Source organism: Artemia sp. Qi Xiang Cuo, chromosome 1 (assembly GCF_049724085.1).
Source record: "Artemia sp. Qi Xiang Cuo chromosome 1, ASM4972408v1, whole genome shotgun sequence".
NCBI classification, from domain to species: domain Eukaryota; kingdom Metazoa; phylum Arthropoda; class Branchiopoda; order Anostraca; family Artemiidae; genus Artemia; species Artemia sp. Qi Xiang Cuo.
Genome location: NC_142794.1, coordinates 68,360,608 through 68,386,885, shown reverse-complemented (window position 1 = coordinate 68,386,885; position 26,278 = coordinate 68,360,608). Strand labels below are relative to the sequence as shown.

The 26,278-nt window shown below is 36.5% G+C and overlaps 2 protein-coding genes across 3 annotated transcripts in view; one reads left to right on the top strand and one right to left on the bottom strand.

Annotated features, from left to right (window-relative positions):
- The window catches only part of LOC148956644 (putative gamma-glutamylcyclotransferase CG2811), a 64,068-nt gene that overhangs the window by 27,212 nt on the left and 10,578 nt on the right, over positions 1-26,278 (top strand). The window contains exons 2-3 of one of the 2 annotated variants that reach the window (XM_089086450.1): positions 7,155-7,384; positions 14,835-14,875. In XM_089086450.1, the coding sequence (XP_088942576.1) occupies positions 7,155-7,384; positions 14,835-14,875 (271 nt within the window). The remainder of the gene's footprint in view (positions 1-7,154; positions 7,385-14,834; positions 14,876-26,278) is intronic. The other variant, XM_089086443.1, reaches the window with a different exon arrangement.
- The window catches only part of LOC148956643 (uncharacterized), a 30,411-nt gene continuing 11,564 nt past the window's right edge, over positions 7,432-26,278 (bottom strand). Inside the window, exons 3-4 of the mRNA XM_089086394.1 lie at positions 22,504-22,646; positions 7,432-8,665 (exon numbers count right to left, since the gene is read on the bottom strand). Coding sequence (XP_088942520.1) covers positions 8,512-8,665; positions 22,504-22,646 — 297 coding nt within the window. The 3' untranslated portion in view covers positions 7,432-8,511. The remainder of the gene's footprint in view (positions 8,666-22,503; positions 22,647-26,278) is intronic.

Genomic DNA, 26,278 nt, shown 5'->3' with positions numbered 1-26,278 from the left:
ACAATGCTTTCAATAAAAACCTTATATGGCGCCAGGGCATAACTTACAACCCTTACCCTGAGGGCTGGGGGTTGTCATCCTCAAAGACCTAATTTCCAGAACTTTCTACTACGTTCAACAAAATGGCTATCTGAAAATTTTGATTGGATGTGTTTGGGAGAATGGTGGGCGTGAGAGTGGTGTTAGTTACCCTCCCATCACTTTCGACTATTAAAAAGGGCACTAGCCCTCTCAATTTCCAATTGAATGAGCCCCTTTTGAAGTTTCTACGACAAAGTTTTTTATCAAAACCTTATATACCCCCAGGTCATAATTTACAACCTTTGCCCTGGGAGATGTGGGGGGTTTGTCATTCTCAAAACATAATTTCCGTACTTTTCAATTACGTGGAAGAAAAAGGCTATCTATAAACTTTGACTGAATGTTTTTGGGGAAATGGTGGGCGTGTCAGGGGGGTTAATTACTCTCCTCTCACTTTTGACTATTAAAAAGGGCACTATCCCTTTCAATTTCCGATCAAATGAGCTCTTTCTGAAACTTCTACAACAACTTTCTATAAAAACCTCATATGCCCCCAGGGCATAACTTACAACCCTTGCACTGAGGGCTCGGGGAGGGTTATCATCCAAAAAGACGTAATTTCCAGAACTTTCAACTAAGTTGAACAAAATGGATATCTCAAAATTTTGATTGGATGTGTTTGGGGAAATGGTGGGCGTGAGAGGAGGGTTAGTTGCCCTTCAATCACTTTCGACTATTAAAAAGGGCAGTAGCCCTTTAAATTTCCAATTGAATGAACCCTTTTTGAAGTTTCTACAACATTGCTTTCTATAAAAAAAAAACCTTATATGCCCCAGGGCATAACTTACCACCCTTGCCCTGAGGGATGTGAGGGGGGGGAGAGGCTGTCATCCTTAAAGACCTAATTTTCAAAACTTTCAACTACGTTGAATAAAATGGCTATTTACAATTTTGATTGGACGTATTTGGGGAAACGTGGGCGTGAGAGGGGTGTTAGTTGCCCTCAAATCACTTTTGACTATTAAAAAGGGCACTAGCCCTTTGAATTTCCAATCGAATTTGCCCTTTTTCAATTTTCTGCGACAAAGATTTCAATGAAAATTTTACATGCCTCCAGGGTATAATTTATAACCCTTACCCTGAAGACCGTTGGGGGAGTGTCCTGCTCAAAGGTATAATTTCCAGAGCTTTCAACTGCGTGGAACAAAATAGCTATCTCAAAATTTTTATTGGATGTGTTTGGGGAAATGGTGGGTGTGGAAGAGGTGTTAGTTGCCTTCCAATCACTTTAGACTATTAAAAAGGGCACTAGCCGCTTTAATTTTCATCGAATGAGCCTTTTTTGAAGTTTCTACGACAACGCCTTCTATAAAAACCATATATGCCCCCAGGGCATAACTTACAACCCTTGCCCTGAAGGCTAAGGGGAGTGTCCTCCTCAAAAACATAATTTTTATGTGGAGATCAACTATTCTGAACAAAATGGCTATCTCAAAATTTTGATTGGATGTGTTTCGGGAAGTGGTGGGCTTGGAAGGGGTGCTAAGTCGCCTTACATTCACTTTCTACTATTAAAAAGGGCACAAGCCACTCCAATTCTCAATCGGATTAGCCATTCTAAAAGTTGCTAGGACAAAGTCTTCGATACGAAGTGGCCTACTCTAAAGGACAAAAATAATAAATAATACATTGTGTTAACATCGTTCTTACATGCCCTCAGGGCATAACTTAAAACCCTTGCCCCGAGGGTTGTGGGGGAGTGTCCTATCTGGAAATCAACTACGCTGAACAAAATGGCTATCTCAAAATATTGATTGGATGGTTTTGGGGGAACGATGGGCGTAGGTGGGGGTTAGTTGCCCTCCAATCACTTTCGACTATTAAAAAGGGCACTAGCCACTCCAATTTCCAATCGAATTAGCCCTTTTCAAAGTTTCTACGACAACTCCTTCAATACAAAGTGCCTGGGTATGGAAACAATTTTCCAATTCCAGATTTTCTAGCTGGAAATCAACTACGCTGAACAAAATGACTATCTCAAAAAATTGATTGGATGTGTTTGGGGGAACGATAGGCATGGGTGGGGGCTAGTTGCCCTCCAATCACTTTCGACTATTAAAAAGGGCACTAGCCACTCCAATTTCCAATCGAATGAGCCATTTTCAAAGTTTCTACGACAACTCCTTCGATACGAAGTGCCCGGGTATGGAAACAAAACAAAAAAAATAATACATTGTGACAACATCATTCTTTACTCAGGCAGCGCGATTGCGCTGCCTATGAAATGTCAAGCCTTCCAATCACTTTCGACTATTAAAAAGGGCACTATGCCTTTCGATTCCCAATCGAATGAGCCCTTTTTTGAGTTTCTACGACAACGCTTTCTATAAACACCTTATATGCCCCCAGGGCATAAATTAAAACCCTTACCCTAAAGGCTGTGAGGGGGGTTGTCATCCTCAAAGACCTAATTTCCAGAACTTTCAACTACGTTGGACAAAATGGCTATCTCAAAATTATAATTGGATGTGTTTGGGGAAATGGTGGGCTTGGAAGGGTTGTTAGTTGCCTGCCCATCACTTTCCACTATTAAATAGGGCACTAGCCTTCTCAATTTCCAATGGATTGAGCCATTTTTGAAGTTTCTACGACAACGCTTTCTATAAAAACCTTAAATGCCTCCAGGGCATAACTTACAACCCTTGCCCTGAGGGCTGTAGGAGGGCTGTCATCCTCAAAAACCTAGTTTCCAGAACTTTTAACTACGTTGAACAATGTGGCTATCTCAAAATTAAAATTTTGATTGGAAGTGTTTTGGGAAAAGGTGGGCGTGACAGGGGGTTAGTTGCCCTCCAATCACTTTCAACTATTAAAACGGGCACTAGCCCTTTGAATTTCCAGTCGAATGAACCATTTTTGAAGTTTCTACGACAACGCTTTCTATAAAAACCTTATATTGCCCCAGGGCATAACTTACAACCCTTGCCCTGAGAGCTGTAGGGGAGCGTCCTCCTCAAAAACGCAATTTCTATTCAGAAATCAACTAGGCTGAACAAAATGGCTATCTCAAAATTTTGATTGGATGTGTTTGGGGAAATGGTGGGCGTGGAAGGGATGTTAGTTGCCTTCCAATCACTTTCGGCTATTAATAAGGGCACAAGCCACTCCAATTTCCAATCGAATGAGCCCTTTCCGAAGTTTCTAAGACAACTCTTTCGTTACGAATTGCCCTGGTCTAAGACCAAAAATAAATAATACATTGTGCCAACATCGTTCTTTACCTAGGTAGCTTGATTGTGCTGCCTATGATATTGTTTTCAATATCCTTAGGCTTACTTGCTACAGAAGTATTAGTTTTAGTGATACTGGTGGTAGTAGTAATAGTACTTTTGGTAGCTGTTGAAGCCGCAGTATAGTTGTGGTGGTAGTAGCATGCAAAAATATTTTTATTAAATGCATTTTGGGACAATGCTACGTGTGTGTGTATGTGAGGGGGGTAGCTGCCCTCTGATCATGTTGACTCTTAAAAATGGCACTAGACCTTCTCATTACCAATCCAATGAGCTCCCTCCGAAGTTTATATGACCATGACCATGCTTTCTATAAAAACCTTATATGCTCCCAGGGCATAACTTACAACCCTTGCCCTAAGGGCTGGGGGGGGGGATCTGTCATCCTAAAAGACATAATTTCCGGAACTTTCAACTACGTTGAATAAAATGACTATCTCGAAATTTTGATTGGATGTGTTTTAGGGAATGATGGGTGTGGTGGGGAGGGGACAACTGCCCTCCAATCACTTACAACTGATAAAAAAGGCACTAGTCCTCTCAGTTTCTAATCAAATGTGCCGTTTTTGAAGTTTCTACAACAACGCTTTCTATAAAAACCTTATGTGCCCCAAGGACATAAATTACAGCCCTTGTCCTGAGGGCTCCAGGGGGTTACCATATTCAAAGACATAATTTCCAGTCTTTTCACCTATGTTGAACAAAATGGCTGCATCAAAATATTGATTGGAAGGGTTTGAAGAAATGAAGGGTGTGGAGGGCATTCACCCTCCGATTACTTTCAACTATCAAAAGGGGCACTAGCCCTCTCAATTTCCAATTGGTTGAGCCCTTTTTGAAGCTTCTACAACAACACTTTCTATTAAAACCTTATATGCCCCAGGCCATAACTTACAACCTTCGCCCTGAGGGCTGTGGGGGAGAGGGGCTGTCATCCTCAAAAACATAATTTCCAGACCTTTCAACTGTGTTGAACACAATGGCTGTCTCAAAATTTCGATTGTATGTTTTTGGGGAAAAAGTTGGCGTGGGGGTGAGGTTAGTTGCCCGCCAATTACTTACGGCTATTAAAAAGGGCACTAGCCCTTTCAATTCCCAATCGAATGAGCCCTTTTCGAAGTTTCTACGAAATTGCTTTCTATAAGAGCCTTATATTTCCCCAGGAGCCTAATTTACAACCATTGCCCTTAGAGCTTGGGGGGGTTATCATCCTCAAAGACATAATTTTCAGACCTTTCAACTACATTGAACAAAATGACTATCTCAAAATTTTTATTGGATATGTTTGGGGAAATAGTGGGCTTGAAAGGGGTGTTAGTTGTCCTCCAATCACTTTCGACCATTAAAGAGGGTGAAAGCCCTTCCAATTTTCAATCGAATGAGCCCTTTTCGAAGTTTCTACGACAAATTCTTTGATACGAAGTGCCCTGGTGTTCTTTACTTAGGCAGCGCTATTGCGCTGCCTATGATAATCTCTTATTTGTTTGGTAATAATCTCGGGCCAAGACGCAGGATCATCATATTCTGTGATTCCATTTTAATTTCAATATTTGCTTTTTTCCTGTTCTGGCTCTGGTCTGTGTGATTGTGTGTCTTGTTCAATTTTACTTGTTCTTCTTGATGTTTTTCATTTTTATCATCGACTTCTTCATTTTTGTCATTTTGTTCTTCTTGTCTATCAGTAATTACTTCTGCAACTCCGTCATTAGTGTCTTCTTTACCTTTGTCATCACTATCTATTTTTTAAAATTTGTTTAAAGCACCTCTGACTTTTTCACTTTCCGTTTTCCTTTTTACCCTTAATTTCCTTTTTAAAATACCAGTTTTATATTTTCTTTCCGTATCTCTTTCTTGTTTCAGTGGATTCGACATCTAACGATAAAATTGTAGGTGAAGTATCCATTTTTAATCACCTAATATACTTAAATTTTAATTTTAAAAATAATTGTTTGTTTTGTGTATGTGTGTGTGTGTGTGTGTGTCTGTGTGTGTGTTTTAGTAAAGATTTTGTAATATAATTAATACTTAACTTATTGAACAATTACTAATTGTAGTCACAGAATACAAATGTAATAATTATAGAGATTGCTGACTGATACAGTTTCGCAACTATTTGCGCGTGCATATACCTGCATAGTGGTTCACATACCTAACTTAGTTCACGTACACAGTGTAAAATCTCTCTAATACGGGACTATCCTGATTAAATTCAACACATTTGACATGAACTTTTATGGGTATCAGTTTTCTATATTATAAAGTATATACTATATAATAATAAACACATTAATAAATATCATCCAGCATTGCAAACTTAAGAAAAGTAGCCTACATTTTAATTATTTAAATAATTCATAATTTATCTTTTATCCATTATTAGTCGAAAGCAATTTACTTTAAATTTCGATTTTTTTTTTGTTCAATTTGATGGTAACGTGGGGCCGTTTCAAATACGGTTCCAGATTGAGCACAATCGCTTCAATTGCCCTTTATACGACCCTATACATAGCACTGCTATATAAAAGAGCAACATTGCTACAGTTAAGATAGAAAATAAGGTTAGTGTCTGGTTTTGCGTTGAATCAGGAGTTAAGTAGGTTAGAATTTTGTCTCTATTTGTATGGATCCTTTTGATGGACTTTGTCATGAAGAACAGCAAAGGCTATGGGAGAGTATGGAATAAAATGGTAAAATAAAACTCTCCTAGACCTAGATTATGCAGATAATTTGAGTGAGTGTCTTAGGTGAAAATGTTAGCAAAATGATGGATTTTTTCGGAGGTTTTGAGAGTTCATGGTGCAAGAATAGATATCAGAATTAATGTTAAGAACACTAAACTGATTAGACTGGGAATAAAGGAAGGTGAAGAGGTGAAGTTGGGTAACAAGAAGATTGATCAAGTGGACAGTTTCACTTACCTGGGTAGTATTATTAGTAACGATTGTGGATGAAGTGAAGATGTTAAAAGTAGAATAGCTAACGCATGGGGTGTTTTTTCCCAACTGAAAACAGTTTGGAATAATTGGAAGGTAAGTCTGCTAACTAAGATCAGAATATTTGAAGCTACAGTGATGACAGTGGTCAAGTATGGCTAAGAAACGTGGGTGCTTTGAAAAAGACAGGAGGATTTGTTAGACCTTTTCCAGAGTCTTTGTCTTTGGTTTTCTGAGGCACCCTTCTTACTGACCTTAGTTCAAACAGCAAGCTGTACGAAAAATGGGACTCTATCCTGGTGTTTGGGGCTATAATGAGAGAAAGGCTTAAATGGCTAGGACACATTCTGCCAATGAAGGATGACAAGATTGCAAACGATCTTCCTTTTTGGCCAACCATCTGGGACTAAAAGTAAACCAGGTTGTCCCCAAATGAGGATGGGAACGTGTCGTAAGAAAAGTTTTAAAGGAAATTAGGACTTCTTGGGAGGGTTTATATAGGGAAGCTTTGAATAGATCAGGCTGAAGCAGGAGCATCAGCAGCTGAGTTGGCCTTAGGCGGTTGGCTGCTACAGTGAGTTGTTCGTACAGTAGTAGTAATTATTTATTCATCTGTTACAGTATCTGTTAACTTTATCTTTGATATAATTCTCCGTTTTTATATCTGTTCATTTTGAGGATCATTTATTTATTGATAGTAATTTCTGTTTGGTTTAAGTTTGAAACGATTACATGACTTCATTTCTGCTTGTTTTATATTTTATAATATTATGATACCTTACTTTTCTTTGAAAAGTAAAACGTGTTCATTCTTGGAACACTTTTTCTTAAATGTTTTCCTTAATAATTAATCCTGCTTAAGATATCTAAATTCTCTTATCCTCACGTTTTCTGTAATTTTTTTTTCCAGAACATAATTGGAGAAGTATTTGATGTGGATGAGAAAATGCTATCCAATCTTGATGTGCTTGAACAGCATCCAACTTTTTATCGAAGAGAAGAAATAAGTATTGCAACGGATGATGGTAATTTGTTATGCTGGACATACTTTTTAGTAGACTGCCATCCTGAACTACTAAAGCTGCCTTTCTTAACTGAATACTCTAATGAGGGTAGTCATGGCCTCCGCTATGTTGAAAGGTATTTGAGAAGTATAAATTGGTATTTAACAGTTAAAAATCATAATATTTAGCTAGTTGTTTTCATGTAATTGATTGGATATTAGACTGTTGGTAATTTGTTGTTTTTTTGGCAGTAATTGTGTTATTTTTGCTTTGTATGCTCACATAGTTTTTGTGATCCTAACTCCTAAAAAGAAAAAAAAATTATTTAGAGAATATGTGCTGTTTGGATGTATTGGCTATTTAGCACGTATAGGCTATATATTTGGGAAATATTGACTATTTGCCATCTTGCTATAACACACTAAACTTAAATATTCTCTGTCTCCAAGGGGGAAAAATGCTTTGCAGTTTCAGAGGACTAGGAAAAAGTTTTCGAAAATTGCTCTTTTTGCCATTGCACATCCATCTGGAACTCTCCCTGTGGATGTGGTTCGATAGAGCCCAACTGGTGACTCCCTTAAACGAACGTTCTGCAGAGGCATAAAATATAATTGTCAAGTTGAACAGACGACTAGCGGAATACAAGGTACTTTAGATGTGTACCGTAAAGCATGTTAAAAAAAAATGTGTAACCAGAGAGAAAATCCACACGAGAAATTTGAATAAGAAAGGACAATGTACTAAAGCTGTGGTGAACTTGGAAAACAATAAAATTTTAATCGTTTTGACGCTGCCCAATCGTTTTATTGGGGTTCATAAATATAGGTGTTGCTCGTAATTGGGAAAAATGACTATTCATTTTGAAAAATCACAGAAGAAAGTAGAAAGTATTGAATCTGAGATTTGCACTGAAATGGAAAAGTTTTGTGCAAAGATGCAACACTGTCTCTACAAGCTGCATAATTTCATCATTGTGGCATGGGGACCGAGGGTGAAACGAACAATAATCTTAAAATGCAAGATTTTTCATTGAATATAAAATTTTATATTGCCCTCTGCTGCATTGATTTGAAATGTTTTTTTCTCTTCACAGAGGTTTGTTCTTTTTCCTGTCTTCGCTTTGATATTCAATCTAATTTGTTTGTAATTTCAGCAAAGAATATTTGGAATGAATATCAGAAACACGGAAAACTCAGACAAAATTTAACCTGGGATTTTTATTTTTACTATTTTTTTTGTATTAAGGCTTCTTCTTAAATGTTGTCACAGTTCATCTCTTCTTTGCAGTTTAGGCTTTATATCTTCACGTGTGAATACCGCAGTTCTGTTCCTTGATGTAACTGAATGCTGCAGATGCTTTGGTAGATCTTTACCTCCTGGATCGGCATCTGCTAAGCTTATGACAGCTCTGACTTTCCTGAAAAATTATGGGATAACAATGAAAAGGATATTAACATTGTATTTTTGTTACTTGGAAAAGAGCCCAGAAGCATGCATGTAAAAATAACACAATATGACAAGAAGGATACACTTAATTAGAATTCTATGCACATAAAATCATACCACTTTGGCCAAAAAATAAAACGCATACAGCTCTGTGTTTACCTCTCTCTTACTCATCCAGGGTCGCCAATTCTATTAATTTTTTTTTTTGGGGGGGGGGGGCAAGAATTTTTTCCATTTTTCAAAATAAAGATGTACTTAAAGTTATTTTATAATCTGAAGTGGGATTATTTTTTCTATTTTCTTTAATGAATATACCAAAAAAAAAAAATTAAATATAGGATTCGGCAGTTGCCCCTACCCCTCGAGTTGTTGCACCGGAACTTATCTACTTTGAGCATCAAATAGTCCGTTTTTGTCCAAAAAAGTTACCAATTTTTTAGCAACTACTTTGGATCTTCGCAATAGAAGCTCATATATATGTATATATATATATATATATATATATATATATATATATATATATATATATATATATATATATATATATATATATATATACACTTTGGCCAAAAAATAAAACGCATACAGCTCTGTGTTTACCTCTCTCTTACTCATCCAGGGTCGCCAATTCTATTAATTTTTTTTTGTGGGGGGGGGGGCAAGAATTTTTTCCATTTTTCAAAATAAAGATGTACTTAAAGTTATTTTATAATCTGAAGTGGGATTATTTCTTCTATTTTCTTTAATGAATATACCAAAAAAAAAAAAATTAAATATAGGATTCGGCAGTTGCCCCTGCCCCTACCCTATATATATAAATATATATATATCCCAAAAATTTATAGAATACCTATAAAATAGGACTCTTTGAAGGGCTAAATTCAATGCTGAAATTTCCATGAAGATTACTTACTCTCTCGGGGTTTTTCACAAACTTTTTCAAAATTAGGTAAATACGGCTTTATTCAGAGAATTAATAGGTTTAGCCCCCCCCCCCCCCTTAATAATTTTCCAAAAAACATGCGTGTGAATTTTACATTGTTTTAAACCTCCTCCCTTTCCATAAAAGGTGCAAACCCCCTAATCCAGCCTCTCCCCCCGAAAAAATAGTATAACGTATTAAAAATACTGGATATGGCCCTGAAAGGAAATATTCTCAGGCTTGTAGCTTTTGATAAAAGAGCTTTAATCTGTTAATTGTAATATATCTAAAAATACCATAAATATATATATATATATATATATATATAGTAAAAAATAAAATAAAAATCCTAAAAATGTTAGCTTTGATTGTGGGAGTAATTGCACCTAATTTAAAATAAACCTAGCCAGATATGATGAAAAAGGGGATCATTTAAGCTACATTACGGGATTACTAGATTTTCTCATTTTACCTATGCTTTTTATAGAGAATGGTAGCAAAATGTTCAATACTTGAACATTTAGATTATGGTTGTGATGTTTATCAGTAATCAGGAAAACTTAAGAGTGTTTGTGACGGCCTTAGCCATCTTGAGACATTTTTCCGATGGGTGGATGGAAAGACGGTTCGGTTTCAAAATATATGCCGGAAATGTAGTTCGTTTAACCAGAGCTTGCACAAGTTTGCCTTTTCTATATACTTTTACTCTTCAAGAACAGGATTTTTTTGTTCCTACGTAGTTTTCAGTTGAATTGTTTGTTTTTGCCAAAAAATGAAGCCTTTCCTTACAATTGACATTGGGAAATAATTGTTGAGTGTCATGTAACCACATCAAAAGGTCAAAATCCACGAGTTTTACAATCTTCTGTCATCCGGTAGAAGATTGAATCAATGCCTCTGTTTTTATTCTTTCATGAGATTTATTTTCTTTCGAGTTGCATTTCGACAAGACAGGAAATCCGCTTTATATCTAGTCATAGAGATGAGTCCTTCTATTGATGTAATCACTAACCGTTTTAAGTTTTAGTACTACTTAGTCTTGATTTCCATTTGGCGATTTTTTTTCTACTTCTGTCCATTCTTTGTTTCTCAGGCTGGCAGTTTTACAAGTTACCAGTTTTATCAGGTTACGGAAACAAACGTGATAGCAAAAAAAAAAATGGCTTGCTAAGAATTATCAGAAATGTATTGATTTTGTAGAAAATTTTAAAACAAGCAAGCTTGCAAAATTTAAAATATACCACAGCCCACGGGGCACATTCTAAGTGATATTGGATTTTAATCAAATTTAATATTATTGAGTGAAATAAAGCGTTCTTTGAAGAATAGCATTCACATTATTAAATTGCAGGTAGTCTAATACTATTCTCAAATTTGATCGCACAACTAAATTATGATTCTTTTTATGGTTTAATTTAAACTTCAAAGGTATTCGACAATTCGTGGAAAAGTCTGTTGTTAGCTGTCAATTTTTGCTAGGGTGGCAAAGAAACGCCATTAGGCTGCTGGGTATCAGAAATGTTACCTACTCATGTACCATTGTGAGCATTTCTAATTCATTAGAGTTTATACTGAAATGCTTAGCGTAAAAGACATAAATCAATCATTTGATTTTTTTTTTTTATCCTTGTAAGCAAAGAGAATGGAAACTTGTCAGAGTTAGTTCTTGGCAATTTAAGACAGGAAAATATGATTAAAAACTACTAGCGCCAGTGGCAATGTAGTGTCTGGTGTTTTCATTAAAAAAGTATAAAGTTTCAAAGCACATTTCGTATTTGGTATGATTAATCTTCAGTCTAAATGAATTAAAGCCGCAATTACTTTATAAATTATAATTACACAGCATTTTTTCGAAAAACTATTTAATATCAAAATTCAGTCTGTACAAAATAGGCCTAGGTTAGCTTGAAAAAAAATCTTGGCAGGTCAAGAAGGCCAGTTGTTTTTAGCTAATATGTATACTTGGAACATAATTTTCTTTGATTACTGTTCACTCCAAAATAGATTTTATTGACATGCTTTTTTATTCTTAATATGCTAATATTCGTATATGCCACAATTTTTCGCCTTGAAGAGGTGACACGAACATTGAAGGAGCAGATGACAAATCCTTCGTTATGTGTCACTTGCTATACTGGATTTTGAGCCAACTTGAATTTGTACGTCAAAATGCCGAGCAACAAAGACTGTTTTGGCTGTTAAAGTGATAGTTGAAACCAGAGACATGATGAGTTTTAAGCGTTCTTTCACCCAAGACTACTATTACTACTACTACTAATAACAACTCACTGCAGTGCCAAGCCACCTGAGAAAAACACACCTACGCACACTTCTCCATTCCAATCTATTCAAGGCCTCTAATTTTACATCCTCTCAGGAAGTTCCAATGTCCCTTAAATCTTTCCTTTCTTAATCTATCTTTGGCTATCTATATTCTTTCATCCGCAGAACGTGTCCTAGTCATCTCAACCTTTTTCTCATCATGTCCCCAGAAATACGAAATCAGTTGAAATACGGTCAGTCAGATTGGCAACCGAAACAAGACGTAGACAATTTCTCTGGAATTCTCCATTTGATTCCGTACCTACTTTCACCAGCCTTTGCTGTGCTCTTTAATTCAAAGGAACACAGCAGGAGCAATGGACTTAACGCCAGAGCTGGAGTTTGACTAACCTCAAATACGAGTTGAGGTTTTTTCTTTTTAGAATAGAACTATAACCTTTACAATTTGAGCCGACTTAAAGTTCATCATGGCTTGATTATCTTTAGTAATATCGTAGAAGGCAAGATTAGTGGGTTTTAAAGAGCAATTGTATGATAGGAAATAATAGTTAAATATACAAGTCTGTGTCTGATAAAGGGTGCGTCCGTTATTTTCGTGGTTTCAAAGGAGAGTGGCCTAAGTCGCTTTCTTTCTGAAGGTTCTAATACAAATAAATCTATAAAAGTCTTCAAGATTTCTAGATTGTAAATCAAGCCTTCTCTATCTCTTGTGAAACAGATATGAGTCTGTAAGCAGAGTCGCATAGTTTGGTTTTAACATCGATAAAACCTCGCAATGGGACTCTTGGAATATCATAATCATATGAATATAATTTTTAAAAAAGGGAAGTATCTAGTGACTTTAGGACAACCTTGATTAAACCCCTTTATAAGAAAGGTAACAAGAGTGAGTCTGGCAATTATGGTGTCATTATCATTATCTTGGTTTGGGAACAAATTGCTTAGAATGATGATAGTTATTAGACTTATGTTGTAGGCGGGAGAAGATAAACCAACCCAAAACCACCAGTGCGGTTTTAGGAAGGGGAGAAAATGCATCGACCAAATTTTTACTCTTATAATTGAGAAGAGTCTGAATCTTCAGACCCTTTCAGTCCTCAATTTTATAGATTGTGAGAAGGTATTTGGTTCAGTCAATTAATGCTATGTACGGAACAGTATTGCTGCGGTTGAGGTAGGAAGTGAGGTTAGTAGCGGGTTTGCTGACTAGGAATTAAGCAGGGCTGTTTCCTACCTCCGTTCATATGAACTGTTTTCATAGACTTTATCCTAAGGAACACGACAAAGACGATGAAAGAGCATGAAATTAAATAGGGAAGTAAAATTTTTCTTGACGTCGATTTTGCAGATGATCTGAGTGTCCAAGGCAAAAATGCTGACTCAGTAAATGCATTCTTTTTGGTTTTGAGAGCTTAGGGTGGGAGAATAGGTTAGAAAATTAATGCTAAAAAGACCAAGTCACTTAGACTGGGAATAAGCTGGTCGTCCACGAATGGAATGGGAAAGTGTCATAAGGACAGATTTAAAGGAAATCAGAATTTCATGGAAGGGGCTAAAGAATAGTTCAGTGGAGAGTTGTTAGTAATAGTAGTAGAATTAGTAATGGGACTCTTAGGGCCCAATAGTTGACCCTGAAAAAGTTACAGCTATGTGTTTTGTTCTGGGTGCTACGAATGGTAGGTAAAATTTCTGTGCTTTGTCTTATAGCTATCCTAATTATTTAGCTCAATAAAAACGGCACTTGTGCTCACCTTTGTTATGGATTTAATGGTTCCATTTCAAGTATCCGTGCCATGTCATCATTAAGCTTGTTTCAAACTTCTGATCTGTCCGCCCTTAAAAATCTATACCTAGTGTAAGCCTAAATGCTATTATTATAATCCAATATCTTTCCGCTTGGGTTTCGACGATGAATTTAGGATGACATTAAAAGCTGTTTGAGGCATTTTTGATTCGTATAGTGTTATATTTTTTTTTATTAGGCATGGCCCGTAAAGGCTTTTAATATTAGCAAATATCATATCATGTCATTCTCCAGAATGATGTGATAACATAAAACCCAATAAAATTCACGATTTGAAGATATAAACCTTTTCATATGATATAGCACTAACGGTTCATTGCTACTGCCACTATTGCCTGCTCATTGCACCACCATGCTACCGGACTAACGCAGCTATAGTTACTTCTTCTATGTGCTTTAGTCTTCTTAGCCTTAATTTTAGTGCTATTCTCGTACCCTTAATTCTCAAAACCTCAAAAGATTCATTGATTTGCTTATATTTTATCTTGGACCCTAGTCATCTGTGTGATCCAAGTCAGGGAGAGTTCTTTCAATTAATGTCATTTTCTCCCATAGCATTTGCTGTGCTCCTCAAGACGAACTATCCATAGAAATCTGGATAAATTATTACCCTACTTAATTCCCGAAGCCATGAAAAATCAATCACTAAAATCGCACAGCCAACGTAAAGTTATCACTCTAGATTCTTCATATTATTAGATAAGAAAAACGAGTTTTTTCAGTTGAAAGCAAGGAGGAAAGTTGAAACTTGAGATTTCGTTTATGTCCCTTCCTCAACTCTCGCTTGTTACGCTAAACTTTTTTTAGTGCTTTAAAAAAGCTTCTTATTCCAGTTAGATGGCCCTTCTGTTTCAGGAGCTATTCTTAAAGAATTGGGCCAAAGAGTCAAACTTTAGTATAAAGAGTGAGGATTGGGGAAGGGGCAGCCACTCTCATATACGGAATAATTTCTGTTTGTTTTAATACCTTGAATATTGCGTAGCATTTTAACAATGAGTCGAAGTTTACTTTGATTGAGGAAAACTGACAAAGTTATTTAAAACAATTACGCAATGAACAAGGATAAAAATCAGTCTGCATTTTTTGGGTTTAATGTATTGAGATGCGCTATTTAATTTATTTTCCTTCTAGATTGGGAATTTTGGAAGTTCACTTCATCGGTCTTTTCTTTCGTATGTATTGGTATCTCTGTTTGTGTTTTTAATTTTAGTTTTCTATCATACCTCTTCTTTCCCTTCTCTTTTTTAACTAATTCAGTTTTTACCACAGCAAGATTAGCTTTAAATTGAAATAATCCAACCAGGTGCACAACACACAGGAACAGCAAACACATGGCAAAAATGTAAGGTATCAAGAGTTTTTTGTTTTTTTTTCTAAGCTACGGTAGAGAGGGATACTGCTTCCAAATTAACAAGGCAATATTGTATTTCAAATTCAGCATAATCTGAAGCCTCTTTTTGCACTGGTCCTGCTCGGGGGCTGCAATTCACGAGAAAAATAAGGAGGGCCGGAGCATACTGTATTTTTCGAAGTCTAATGAGGACAATTTTGTAATACTTTCAATTAAAACACCAATTTTTTTTTCAATGAAAATACTAAAAAAGGTATTTTCAAACCTAAGGCCAATTCCTACTGCACCCGCCTCTCCCAATTAAAGCTCCTGGTTCCGGCCTTTAGTGTGGGGGGGGGGGAGTATCAGAGGGTGTTTTATACTGATTTTAAAATTTTCAAAAGGAGAGGGGTCAAAAATATGATAAAAATACTTTTTCATGTCGTGACTTTACTGAGGAGACTTTTTTAAAGGATAGAACATCCCTTTCCCAGTATGCAGGTATGTTGGTTGATGGCAACTGATTTCTGGGAAAAGTCTGGGTTATGATAGCACCTGCAACAATGAAAGTAGAAATAGGTGCTGTTTTTTCTTCTTTCTTTCATTTCTGTGATTATTAGAATCTGAATATGTGAGATAAGAGTGCTTCTAAAAAACTAGCAAATGAAGGTCAAATAAGTCGAAGTGTTTTCTTTACAATGTTTTAAAAGCATACGGGGACGGAGGATAAGCTAGGTTCTACATAATATATTGGCACTTTTTTGCAAATATTTAAATTCTTAGAATGTGACGTCCACCCCTGTCAAATATTTTCATAAATTCAATGTTCAAAATATTTGGTTTTATTGCAACAAAGTCTTAAACTTAGAGAAGTTCGCTTAACAAGACAAAATAATAGTGCTAAAAAATTCAAGGTTGAAATTTGGTGTGCTCGTAAATTAATGAATTCGTATTGATGAAACTTTTTTAGTGAAAAAAGACTATGCCTTCCAACTTCTTTAAGATCAAGTCTTGATGACTTGATTTGTCATGATCATTGAAATCTTAACAATCCAGAAGCCCTTTGACAGGTCCCTGCTTATAGGTTCTAGCAAAAAGATAATGGCGTCCAGGGTGCATGCTGCAGCTAAGCTTTGACACCAAAGAAGACGCTCGTAGTACATTAGTAGGACAGTCATAGACGTAATTTTTAGCGCCTCTTACAATGAAGATTGGGCAAAAATACGAATTACAATAGATAAAACAAATTAGTTCAGATGGAGTTCTTATTTCTAATGCAAATACTGATGAAGACCACATATTTATTCCATCATAGGCAGCGCGATAGAGCTGCCTAAGTAAAGAACGATGTGGGCACAATGTATTTTTTTTTTTCTCCATACCCGGGCACTTCGTATCGAAGGAGTTGTCGTTGAAACTACGAAAGGGCTCATTCGATAAGAAATTGTAGCAGCTAGTGTCGTTTTTATTAGTCGAAAGTGATTGGTGGTAAACTAGCCCCCCCCCCCACGCCAATCATTCCTCTAAACAGATCTAATCAAAATGTTGATATAGCCATTTTGTTCAGCGTAGTTGATTTCCAGATAGAAAATATGTTTTTGAGGAGGACATTCCCCAACAACCTTCGGGGCAAGGGTTTTAAGTTATGCCCTAAGGGCATATAAGACCAATGTTGGCACAATTTATCATTTATTATTTTTTCCTTTAGAACAGGGCACTTTGTATCGAAGAAGTTGTCGTAGAAACTTCGAAAAGAGCTCATTGAATTGGAAATTGGAGTGGCTTGTGCCCTTTTTAATAGTCAAAATGATTGGAAGGCAAATAACACACTTTCCACACCCATCATTTCCCCAACAATATCCAAACAAAATTTTGAGATAGTCCTTTTGTTGAGCACAGTTGATTTCCAGATAGAAATTGTGTTTTGAGGAGGACACTCCCCCACAGCCTTCGGAATAAGGGTAGTAAGTTATGCCCTGGGGGCATATAAGGTTTTTATAGAAGGCGTTGTCGTAGAAACTTCAAAAAAGGTTCATTCGATTGGAAAATCAAAGGGCTACTGCCCTTTTTAATAGCCGAAAATGATTGGAGGGCAACTAGCCCCCCCCCCCCGCCCATCATTCCCCAAAACACATCAAATCAAAATTTTGAGCTAGTCATGTTGTTCAGCGTAGTTGATTTCCAGATAGAAAATATGTTTTGAGGAGGACACTCCCCCACAACCCTCGGGGAAAGGGCTGTAAGTTATGCCCTGGGGGCATATAAGGTTTTTATAGAAGGCGTTGTCAGAACTTCAAAAAGAAACTTCAAAAGGGGTCATTCAATTCGAAATTGAAAGATCTAGTGCCTTTTTTAATAGTTGTAAGTGATTGGATAGCGACTAATGCCCCTCTCACGCCCACCATTTTCCCAAAACCATCCAATCAAAATTTTGAGATATCCATTTTGTTCAACGTAGTTGAAAGTTCTGGAAATTAGGTCTTTTAGGATGATAACCCCCTCAGAGCCCTCAGTGCAAGGGTTGTAAGTTACGCCCTGGAGGCATATAAAGTTTTTATTGAAAGCATTGTCGTAGAAACTTCAAAAGGGCTCATTCAATATTCAATTTTAGTTTAAAGTGATTGGATAGCCGCTAACGCCCGACGCCCACCATTTTCCCAAACACATCCAATCAAAATTTGAGATATCCATTTTGTTCAACGTGGTTGAACGTTCTGGAAATTAAGTCTTTTTGGATGATAACCCCCTCAGAGCCCTCAGTGCAAAGGTTGTAAGTTATGCCCTGGGATCGCGCTGCCTAACTAAAGAACGATGTTGGCTTAATGTATAATTTTTTTTCAATACCAGGGCACTTCGTATCGAAAGAGTTGTCGTTGAAACTTCGAAAAGGGCTCATTCGATCGGAAATTGGAGTGCCTAGTGCCCTTTTTAATAGTCGAAAGAGATTGGAGGGCAACTAGCCCCCCCCCCACGCCCATCATTCTCCCAAGCACATCCAATCAAAATTTTGACATAGCCATTTTGTTCATCATTGTTTATGTCCAAAGAGAAAATAGATTTTTGAGGGGTATACTATACCACTACCCTCGTGGCAAGAAATGAAAAGTACGCCCTGGGGATACCTAAGAATGATGTCGATACCGCATATTACGTATTTATTAATTATTTCCTTTTGTCCCAGACACTTCGCATTAACGACTCTGTTTTACAAACTTCAAAAAGCGCTCATTCAATTGGAAATTGGAGGGACTTGTGCTCTTTTTAATAGTCGAAAGTGATTGGAAGGCAACTAAGACCCCTTCCACGCTCACCATTTCCCGAAACACATCCAATAAAAACTTTGAGATAGCCATTTTGTTCAGCGTAGTTGATTTAGAGATAGAAATTATGTTTTTGAGGAGGACAGTCCCCCACAACCCTTAGGGCAAGGGTTGTAAGTTATGCCCTGGGGGAATATAAGGTTTTTTATAGAGGGGGTTGTCTTAGAAACTTCAAAAAAGGCTCATTCGATCGGAAATTCAAAGGGGTAGTGCCCTTTTTAATAGTCGAAATTGATTAGAGGGCAACTAACCCGCCTCTCACGCCCACCTTTTCTCCAAAGAGATCTAGTCAAAACTTTGAGATAGTCATTTTATTCAACGTAGTTTTAAGTTCTGGAAATTAGGTCTTTGAGGATGACAACCCCTCCCCCACGGTCCTCAGGGAAAGGGCTGTAAATTATGCCCAGGGGGCATATATGGTTTTTATAGAACGTGTTGTCGTAGAAACTTCAAAAAGGGCTCATTCGATTGGAAATTGAAATGTCTAGTGTCCTTTTTAATAGTCGAAAGTGATTGTAAATCAACTAACACCCCTTTCACGCCCACCATTTCCCCTAACACATACAAAACATATTTTGAGATAGACTGTCTGTTTCATGCAGTTCAAAGTTCAAGAAATTATACCTTTGAGCAGGTCAATCCCCCCCCCCCACAGTCTTCAGGGCAAGGGTTAAAAGTTATGTCCTGGGAGCATATAAGGTTTTTGTTAAAATCTTTGTCGTAGAAACTTGAAAAATAGCTGATTCGATTGGAAATTCAAAGGGCTAGTGCCCTTTTTAATAGTCGAAAGTGATTTGAGGGCAACTAACCCCCTCTCATGCTCATCCTTTCCCCAAACACATCCAATCAGTATTTTAGACAGTCATTTTATTCACTGTAGTTGATGGTTTTGGAATTTAGGTATTTAAGGATGACAGCCTCTTCCCCCTTCCCCCCACAGCCCTCAGGTCAAGGGTAGTAATTTATGCCTTCGGGGCATGTAAGATTTTCATTGAAAGCATAGAAACTTTAAAAGGGCTTATTCAATTGGAAATTGAAAGCGTAAGTGCCTTTTTTAATAGTTGAAAGTAATTGGAGAGCGAATAACGCCCCTCTCACGCCCGCCATTTTCCCAAACACATCCAATCAAAAATTTGAGATATCATTTTGTTCAACGTAGTTGAAAGTTCTTGAAATTAGGTCTTTTAGGATGATAACCCCCTCAGAGCCCTCAGCGCAAGGGTTGTAAGTTTTGTAAGTTATGCCCTGTGGGCATAGTTTATATAGAAAGTTGTTACAGAAATTTCAAAAAGGGCTCATATGATTGGAAATTGAAATTGCCCTTTTTAATATTCGAAAGTGAGTGGAGAGTAATTAACCCCCCTCTTACGCCCAAAATTTCCCCAAAAATATTCAGTCAAAGTTTAGAGATAGCCATTTTGTTCAACGTAGTTGAAAGTTCTGGAAAGTATGTATTTAAGGATGACAAATCCCCCATAGCCCCAGGGGCAAAGGTTGTAAGTTCTGCCCTGGGGGTATATAAGATTTATATAGATAGATTTGTCGTAAACCTTCAAAAGGGGCTCATTCAATTAGAAATTGAGAGGGCTAGTGCCCTTTGTAATAGTCGAAAGTGATTGGAAAGTAACTAACCCCACTCTCACGCCCACCATTCCTCCAAACACATCCAATTAAAATTTTCAGATCGCCATTTTGTTCAACGTAGTAGAAAGTTCTGGTGATTAGGTCGGTGGGAATGACACCCCCCCCCCCCCCCAGCACTCAGGACAAGGGTTTTAAGTTAGGCCCAGGGGGCATGTAAGATTTTTATTGAAATTTTGGTCGTAGAAACTTCAAAAGGGCTCATTTGATTGGAAATTGAAAAGGTTAGGGTCATTTTTGATAGTTAAAAGTGATTGGAGACCGACAACCGCCCCTCTCACGCCCCCCATTTCCCCAAACATATCCAATCAAAATTTTGAGATAGCTATTTTGTTTAACGTAGTTGAAAGTTCTGGAAATTTGGTCTCAGAGAATGACAACCACCCTAACAGGCCTTAGGGTAAGGGTTGTAATTTATGCCCTGGGGGCATATAAGGTGTTTATAGAAAGCGTTGTCGTTTGCAAAAGGGCTCATTCGATTGGAAATCAAAACGTCTAGTGCCCTTTTTAACAGTCGAAAGTAATTGGAAGGCTTGAAATTTTTATAGGAAAGAACGATGTGGGTATAATATATTATTTTTCGTTGTTGTTGTTTAGACCAGGGCACTTGGTATCGAAGGAGTTGTCGTTGGAACTTCGAAAAGGGCTCATTCAATTGAAAATAGAAAGGGCTGATGCCCTTTCTAACAGTCGAAAGTGATCGGAGGGCAACTAATCCCCCTTCCACTACCACCCTCCCAAGCCCATCCTCCCATTTTCCCATTATGTTTAAAGACTAAATGTTGCCTTAAGATGAAATCAAAATGCACTGTGTTAATGCTAATTCACAATAAGGCATCTCAGCAGTATCTCAAGAACGACTGAGGGTATTATGTTCAAATTTTCGGGGCTACTTCTGCTCTTAAAATTTAACCAAATCTGAATAGCGTAAGTGTATCCAAGCTATCAAAGAAAGTAAACAGATTTTTTTTGTAAATGGTATTAAGTTTTCCATTTCAGGTCAACTAGAGGAGGTATGAAACTAAATTAAACAGTACTATTTGTGTCCAGATTTTTAAAAGGGTGTATGTTGTTAAAAATTGATGAAAATTTTTCTCTAGCATATAAATAGCAGGCCAAACTATAAAATCTTAAAAAACGAAAAGATTTAAAGTATTATTTTCTTTTTCCCAGAAAAGACTATGTCAATATAATACAGACAGAAATTAATTAAAAAAAACTTTCCACAAAATAAGTTTTTCAAAGAAAAGGTAAAGAACTCCATTAAACAAAAAATGAGCAAAAATAAAATAATCTACCAAGCGTGAAACTACCACAAATCAGTTTCGATAGATAAATGAAACCCAAAACGAACAGAAATTACAATAAATAACCGAGTCAAACTCAAAACGAGCAGAAATTAACATACGTTGGGCGCAGAACCCCTATGCCTTCCCAAGCCCAGAACAAAATTTGCACTTTACAGAAAAAATACAAATAGAATATGCATTGTCAGTTTAATATACATATACTGATATTTAGTAATCAAAATGTTAATATTACTTGATTTATTGATGTTATAAAAGTAAAAACATTTATGTTTTTTCAGTAAAGTGCAAATCATGTTCTGGCCTTGGGAAGGCACAGGGGTTTTGCGTCTAAGTTATGTTAATATCTGCTCGGTTTAAGTTTGACTCGGTTATTTATTGTAATCTCTGTTTGTTTTGGGTTTCATTTATTTATCGATGTTGATTTGTGTTAGTTTCACGCTTGGTAGATAATTTTATTTTATTTTTGCTCATTTTTTGTTTAATGGAGTTCTTTACTTTTCTTTTCTTTACTTTTGAAAAACTTATTTTGTCGAAAAAGGTTTTTTTTTTTATTAATCAAATAAAACAAGAGAAGATATCGAGGGAATTTGTGAAGACAGTGACTACCACAGTGAATACAACCTAAGCGGATTTTTCTCCAATGAGCATTTTCGAATATGTAGAATTTTATAACTCTAATTTTAGCAGTAATTGAAATACTCCTTTTGGTGTAAGCAAGGTATTTCCGTAGAAGCATCAAAAATACTCAATAATATTTAGCCAATCATCAAGCTTAAATAATTCAGTATAAATGTATTTCGCGCTAAGCTGCTTGGAATCCCCAGCTCGAAAATTGACAAAATACCCCTGCATTGAATATGTATGGTCTTTCTAGCTTCAAAAACACTAGCTCTTTCCAGTCCCTTGAACAGACAACATTTTTCTGCAGTGTTTTAGGCGATGTGAAAGTTAATTCAGGAGACAAACTGCATTATACTGTTAATTATAGTATAAATATAGTATATAATATAAATTCTGGCATTGTACCAAACTTTTAACAACGTGAACTGGAATATATGTGCTAAAGTGAAAACCGTTTTGTTGTATCGCTTGTTCATAGTCAAATTAGTTCACTCATAAATCATAGATAAAACTTTTATTCTATGTTTGGCAATTTTATAAAACGAAGCAAATTCTTTGCTATTATTTTGACTACTCACTTTTCAGTAACTTGTAATCCTGCTTCAAGCGTTTTTTCACGGCTGCGAAAATCACAAACAAGTTTAAAAGCTGAATCGCCGGGCATTATAAGCTCTTTGTCATTTTGAATAACCAAAGTCACAGTGTATGTATTTTTGTCTTTCTGAAAAAAGAGAATAAATAATTAAAAAAGGTCTGTGGAAATTACCTTACTGTCCAGTAAAGAATTCACGGGATGGGTAAGGTTTATAGTTACACACTATTCAGGTATCTAAGAAATAAACTTACCTCCATAGTCAAAATTGCATCCTGAATCCAAATTTAACATGCATTTGCGTTGGAAATTTTACCCCCACCCCTATATGTACCAATTCAGGGTAGATATTTTCACATTAGGGGGGGGGGAGGGTAAAGTTCAAACTTACCTCTGTAGTCAGAATTGCATCCTGAATTCAAATTTAACATTCTTTTGCATCAGAAATGAACTTTATCCCCACCTCCCTAGCATAGAAATATATACCCTGAATTAGAATATACCCTGAAATGGTATACATAGGGGTGGGGGTAAAGTTGATTTCCGACACAAATGAATGTTGAATTTGGATTCAGGATGCAATTCAAACTATAGAGGTAAGTTTGTTTCTTCGCTACCTGAATAGTCTGTTAATACAAACCTTACCCCACTGGATTTGACGTATTCGTTGTAGCGGACTTTCAGGGAAAGGCAAAAATAACCAACTTCTCCGAAAGCCTTTCGCTTATTTATAGGCAGTGCAATAGCGCTGCCTAAGCAAAGAACGATGTTGACACAATATATTATTTATTTTTTGGTTTGTTTTAGACCAGGGCACTTCGTATAGAAAGAGTTGTCGTAGAAACTTCAAAAAGAGCTCATTCGATTGCAAATTGAAAGGGGTTAGTGCCCTTTTTAATAGTCAAAAGGAATTGGAGAGCAACCAACCCCCCTCCCAGGCCCAACATTTCCCCAAACATATCCAGTAAAAATTTCGAGATGGCTAGTTTGTTCAGCGTAGTTAAAAGGTCCGGAAATTATGTCTTGTGAAGACCACCACACCCAACAGCTCTTAGAGCAAGGGTTGTAAGTTATGCCCTGTGGCCATATACGGTTTCAAACATTTCGTGGTAACGAACTGTAAGTAAGGAGCGACCCGGCTCAATAGTAACGGAACTCTAAAAAATGGAATTTTATACCAATAGATATATCAAAAACATTGAATTTTTATGCTGATTTCGTATATATAAGTTTCATTAAGTTTGGTTTTACCCATCAAAGGTTACGAGCCTGAGAAAATTTGCCTTTTTTTCGAAAAAAGTGGGAAACATCCTTTTAAAAAGTAATAGAATCTTAACGAAAACCACACCATCAGATTCAGCGTATCAGAATACCCTATTGTAGAGGTTTCAAGCTTCTTTCGGCAAAAATGTGGAATTTTGTATTTTTTGCCTTAAGAAAAATCATGGATGCGTGTTTATTTGTTTTTTGTGTTTTTTTTTCTTCCCAAGGGTGATCGTATCGACCCAGTGTTCCTAGAATATCGTGAGAGGGCTTATTCAAACGGAAAATAAAAGTTCTAGTGCCCTTTCTAAGTAACCAGGGAGAAACAAAAATGAAACAAATACAAGTATTTTCAATATAATGAATTGCATTTAAACTTGGAGGGCAACTAAGCCCCCTCCCCACCCCTTTTTTCCCCAAATATTTCGATTAAAATTTTGTGATAGCCATTTTGTTCATCATAGTTGAAAGGCCTAATAACTATTCCTTTGGGTAGGCCCCCACAGCGCCAGGGGAAAGGTATTTAAGTTTTAAAAGGTATCTATTGTTTACGCATAGTTTTTGTTATTGGGAAGTATGCATACATTTTAGGGTGGGAAGACAAATTTTCTGCTGTTTTTTTTTCACGGGGGAACTTTCCAGGGGGTGAACTTGTCTTAGGAAATTATACACTGGGGGAATTTGCCAGAATTCCTTTATTTTTATATTTCTTGCTTTCTCTTTTCCGTCTCAATTTTACGCGTGAAGTTGTTAAGGGATATTGTCCTTGGTAAATTTTCACCGGGATTGAACTGTCTAGAGGATATATCCGTGGGGAGAGTATTTCTCCGTGGAGGTGGGGCCAGATTTCCTGGGATTATTTAAAAACGATCAGAAACTAAATAAAAAAAATAAGTTTTTTTTAACTGAAAGTAAGGAGCAACATTAAAACTTTAAACGAACAGAAATTATTACGTATATGAAGAGGGGTGCCTCCTCCTCAACACCTCGGTCTTTACGCTAAAGTTTAAATTTTGTCCCAATTCTTTAAAAACGACTCCTGAAACACAAAGGTCTTTTAATTGGAACAAAGTGAAGCTTTTTTTTCAAAAGTACTAAAAAACTTTAGCGTAAAGAACGAGGTGTTGAGGAGCAGGCAAACTTCTTCATATACGTAATAATTTCTATTTGTTTTAAGTTTTAATGTTGCTCCTTATTTTCAGTTGAAAAAACTTGTTTTTTTTTATTTAATTTACAGAAAGGGTGGTCTTATAAGCTCTGAAGGGGGCTCATTGGATTGCAAATCGGAAGTTGCAGTGCCCTTTTTAAGAGTATCAGTGATCGGAGGGCAACTACCCCACACACACACACACTCGCGTCGTATTTTCCCGAAATGCATCCAATTGAAACTTTGAGATAGCCCTTTTATTCAAAATATTCCAAAGATCATATAACGAGGCTTTTGAGGTTGAAAGAAACCCCCTGATCGTGGGGATAAGGGGGCATTTAAAGTTTTTATGGAATGGAAGGTTGTATAAACTTTACAGGAGTCTCATTTGGTTGAAAATTTGAAGTTCTAGTTCCCTTTTAAGAGTTTAAAGTGATGGAGGGCAACTAGCCTCCCCCTCCCAACTAGAGGTTTATCAGAACATCATAGAGAGATACTTAATGGCTCACTCAAAAGCTATTTCTCATATCTACGTGTTTTTATATATATATTCCACTATTTGCAAGTGCCATATGGCACTAAAAATGACACTTTTTGTGCCATTTCCCAAGAAATGGGGCTAGTGGGCTATCAGAACATCGTAGACAAATTTTTGATATCTCATATAAAAAAAATAATATTGCTCATATCTTCATTCTCTCTATAAATTCTGCCATCTGCCAATTCCAAATAGAACCAAAAACGGCACTTTTGGTACCATGCCTCAAGTGGAAAAGCTGGGCTAGTGGGCTACCATAACTTTTAGAGTGATGTTTAATGGCTCATTTGAAGGCTATTGCTCATATTTGCCTGATTTTCATCTATTCTACCATCCGTAAGTGTGATATAGCACTAAAAGCAATAGTTTTTGTGTCACTTCTTGAGTGGATTAAATAAAAAAAAAGTTTTTTTTTAACTGAAAGTAATGAGCGACATTAAAACTTAAAAAGAACAGAAATTATTCCGTATACGAAAGGAGCTGTCTTCTCCTCAACGCCTCGCTCTTTACGCTAAAGTTTGACTCTGCCTCACAACTTTATTTTTTTAAACAATAAAAAACTTCAGCGTAAAGAGCGAGGTGTTGAGGAGGGGACAGCCCCTTTCATATGCGGAATAGTTTCTGTTCGTTTTAAGTTTTAATGTCGCTCCTTACTTTCAGTTTAAAAAAAACTTGTTTTTTTTATTAAATTTCTGATCGTTTTTTAAATACTGCAGATTTTGATTTTGGCTCACCGTACATGAATAATTAAAACGAAATTTGCATATAAATTTTACTATTTTTTTGGCTAAATGGCTTTCTTGAAAGTTGTTT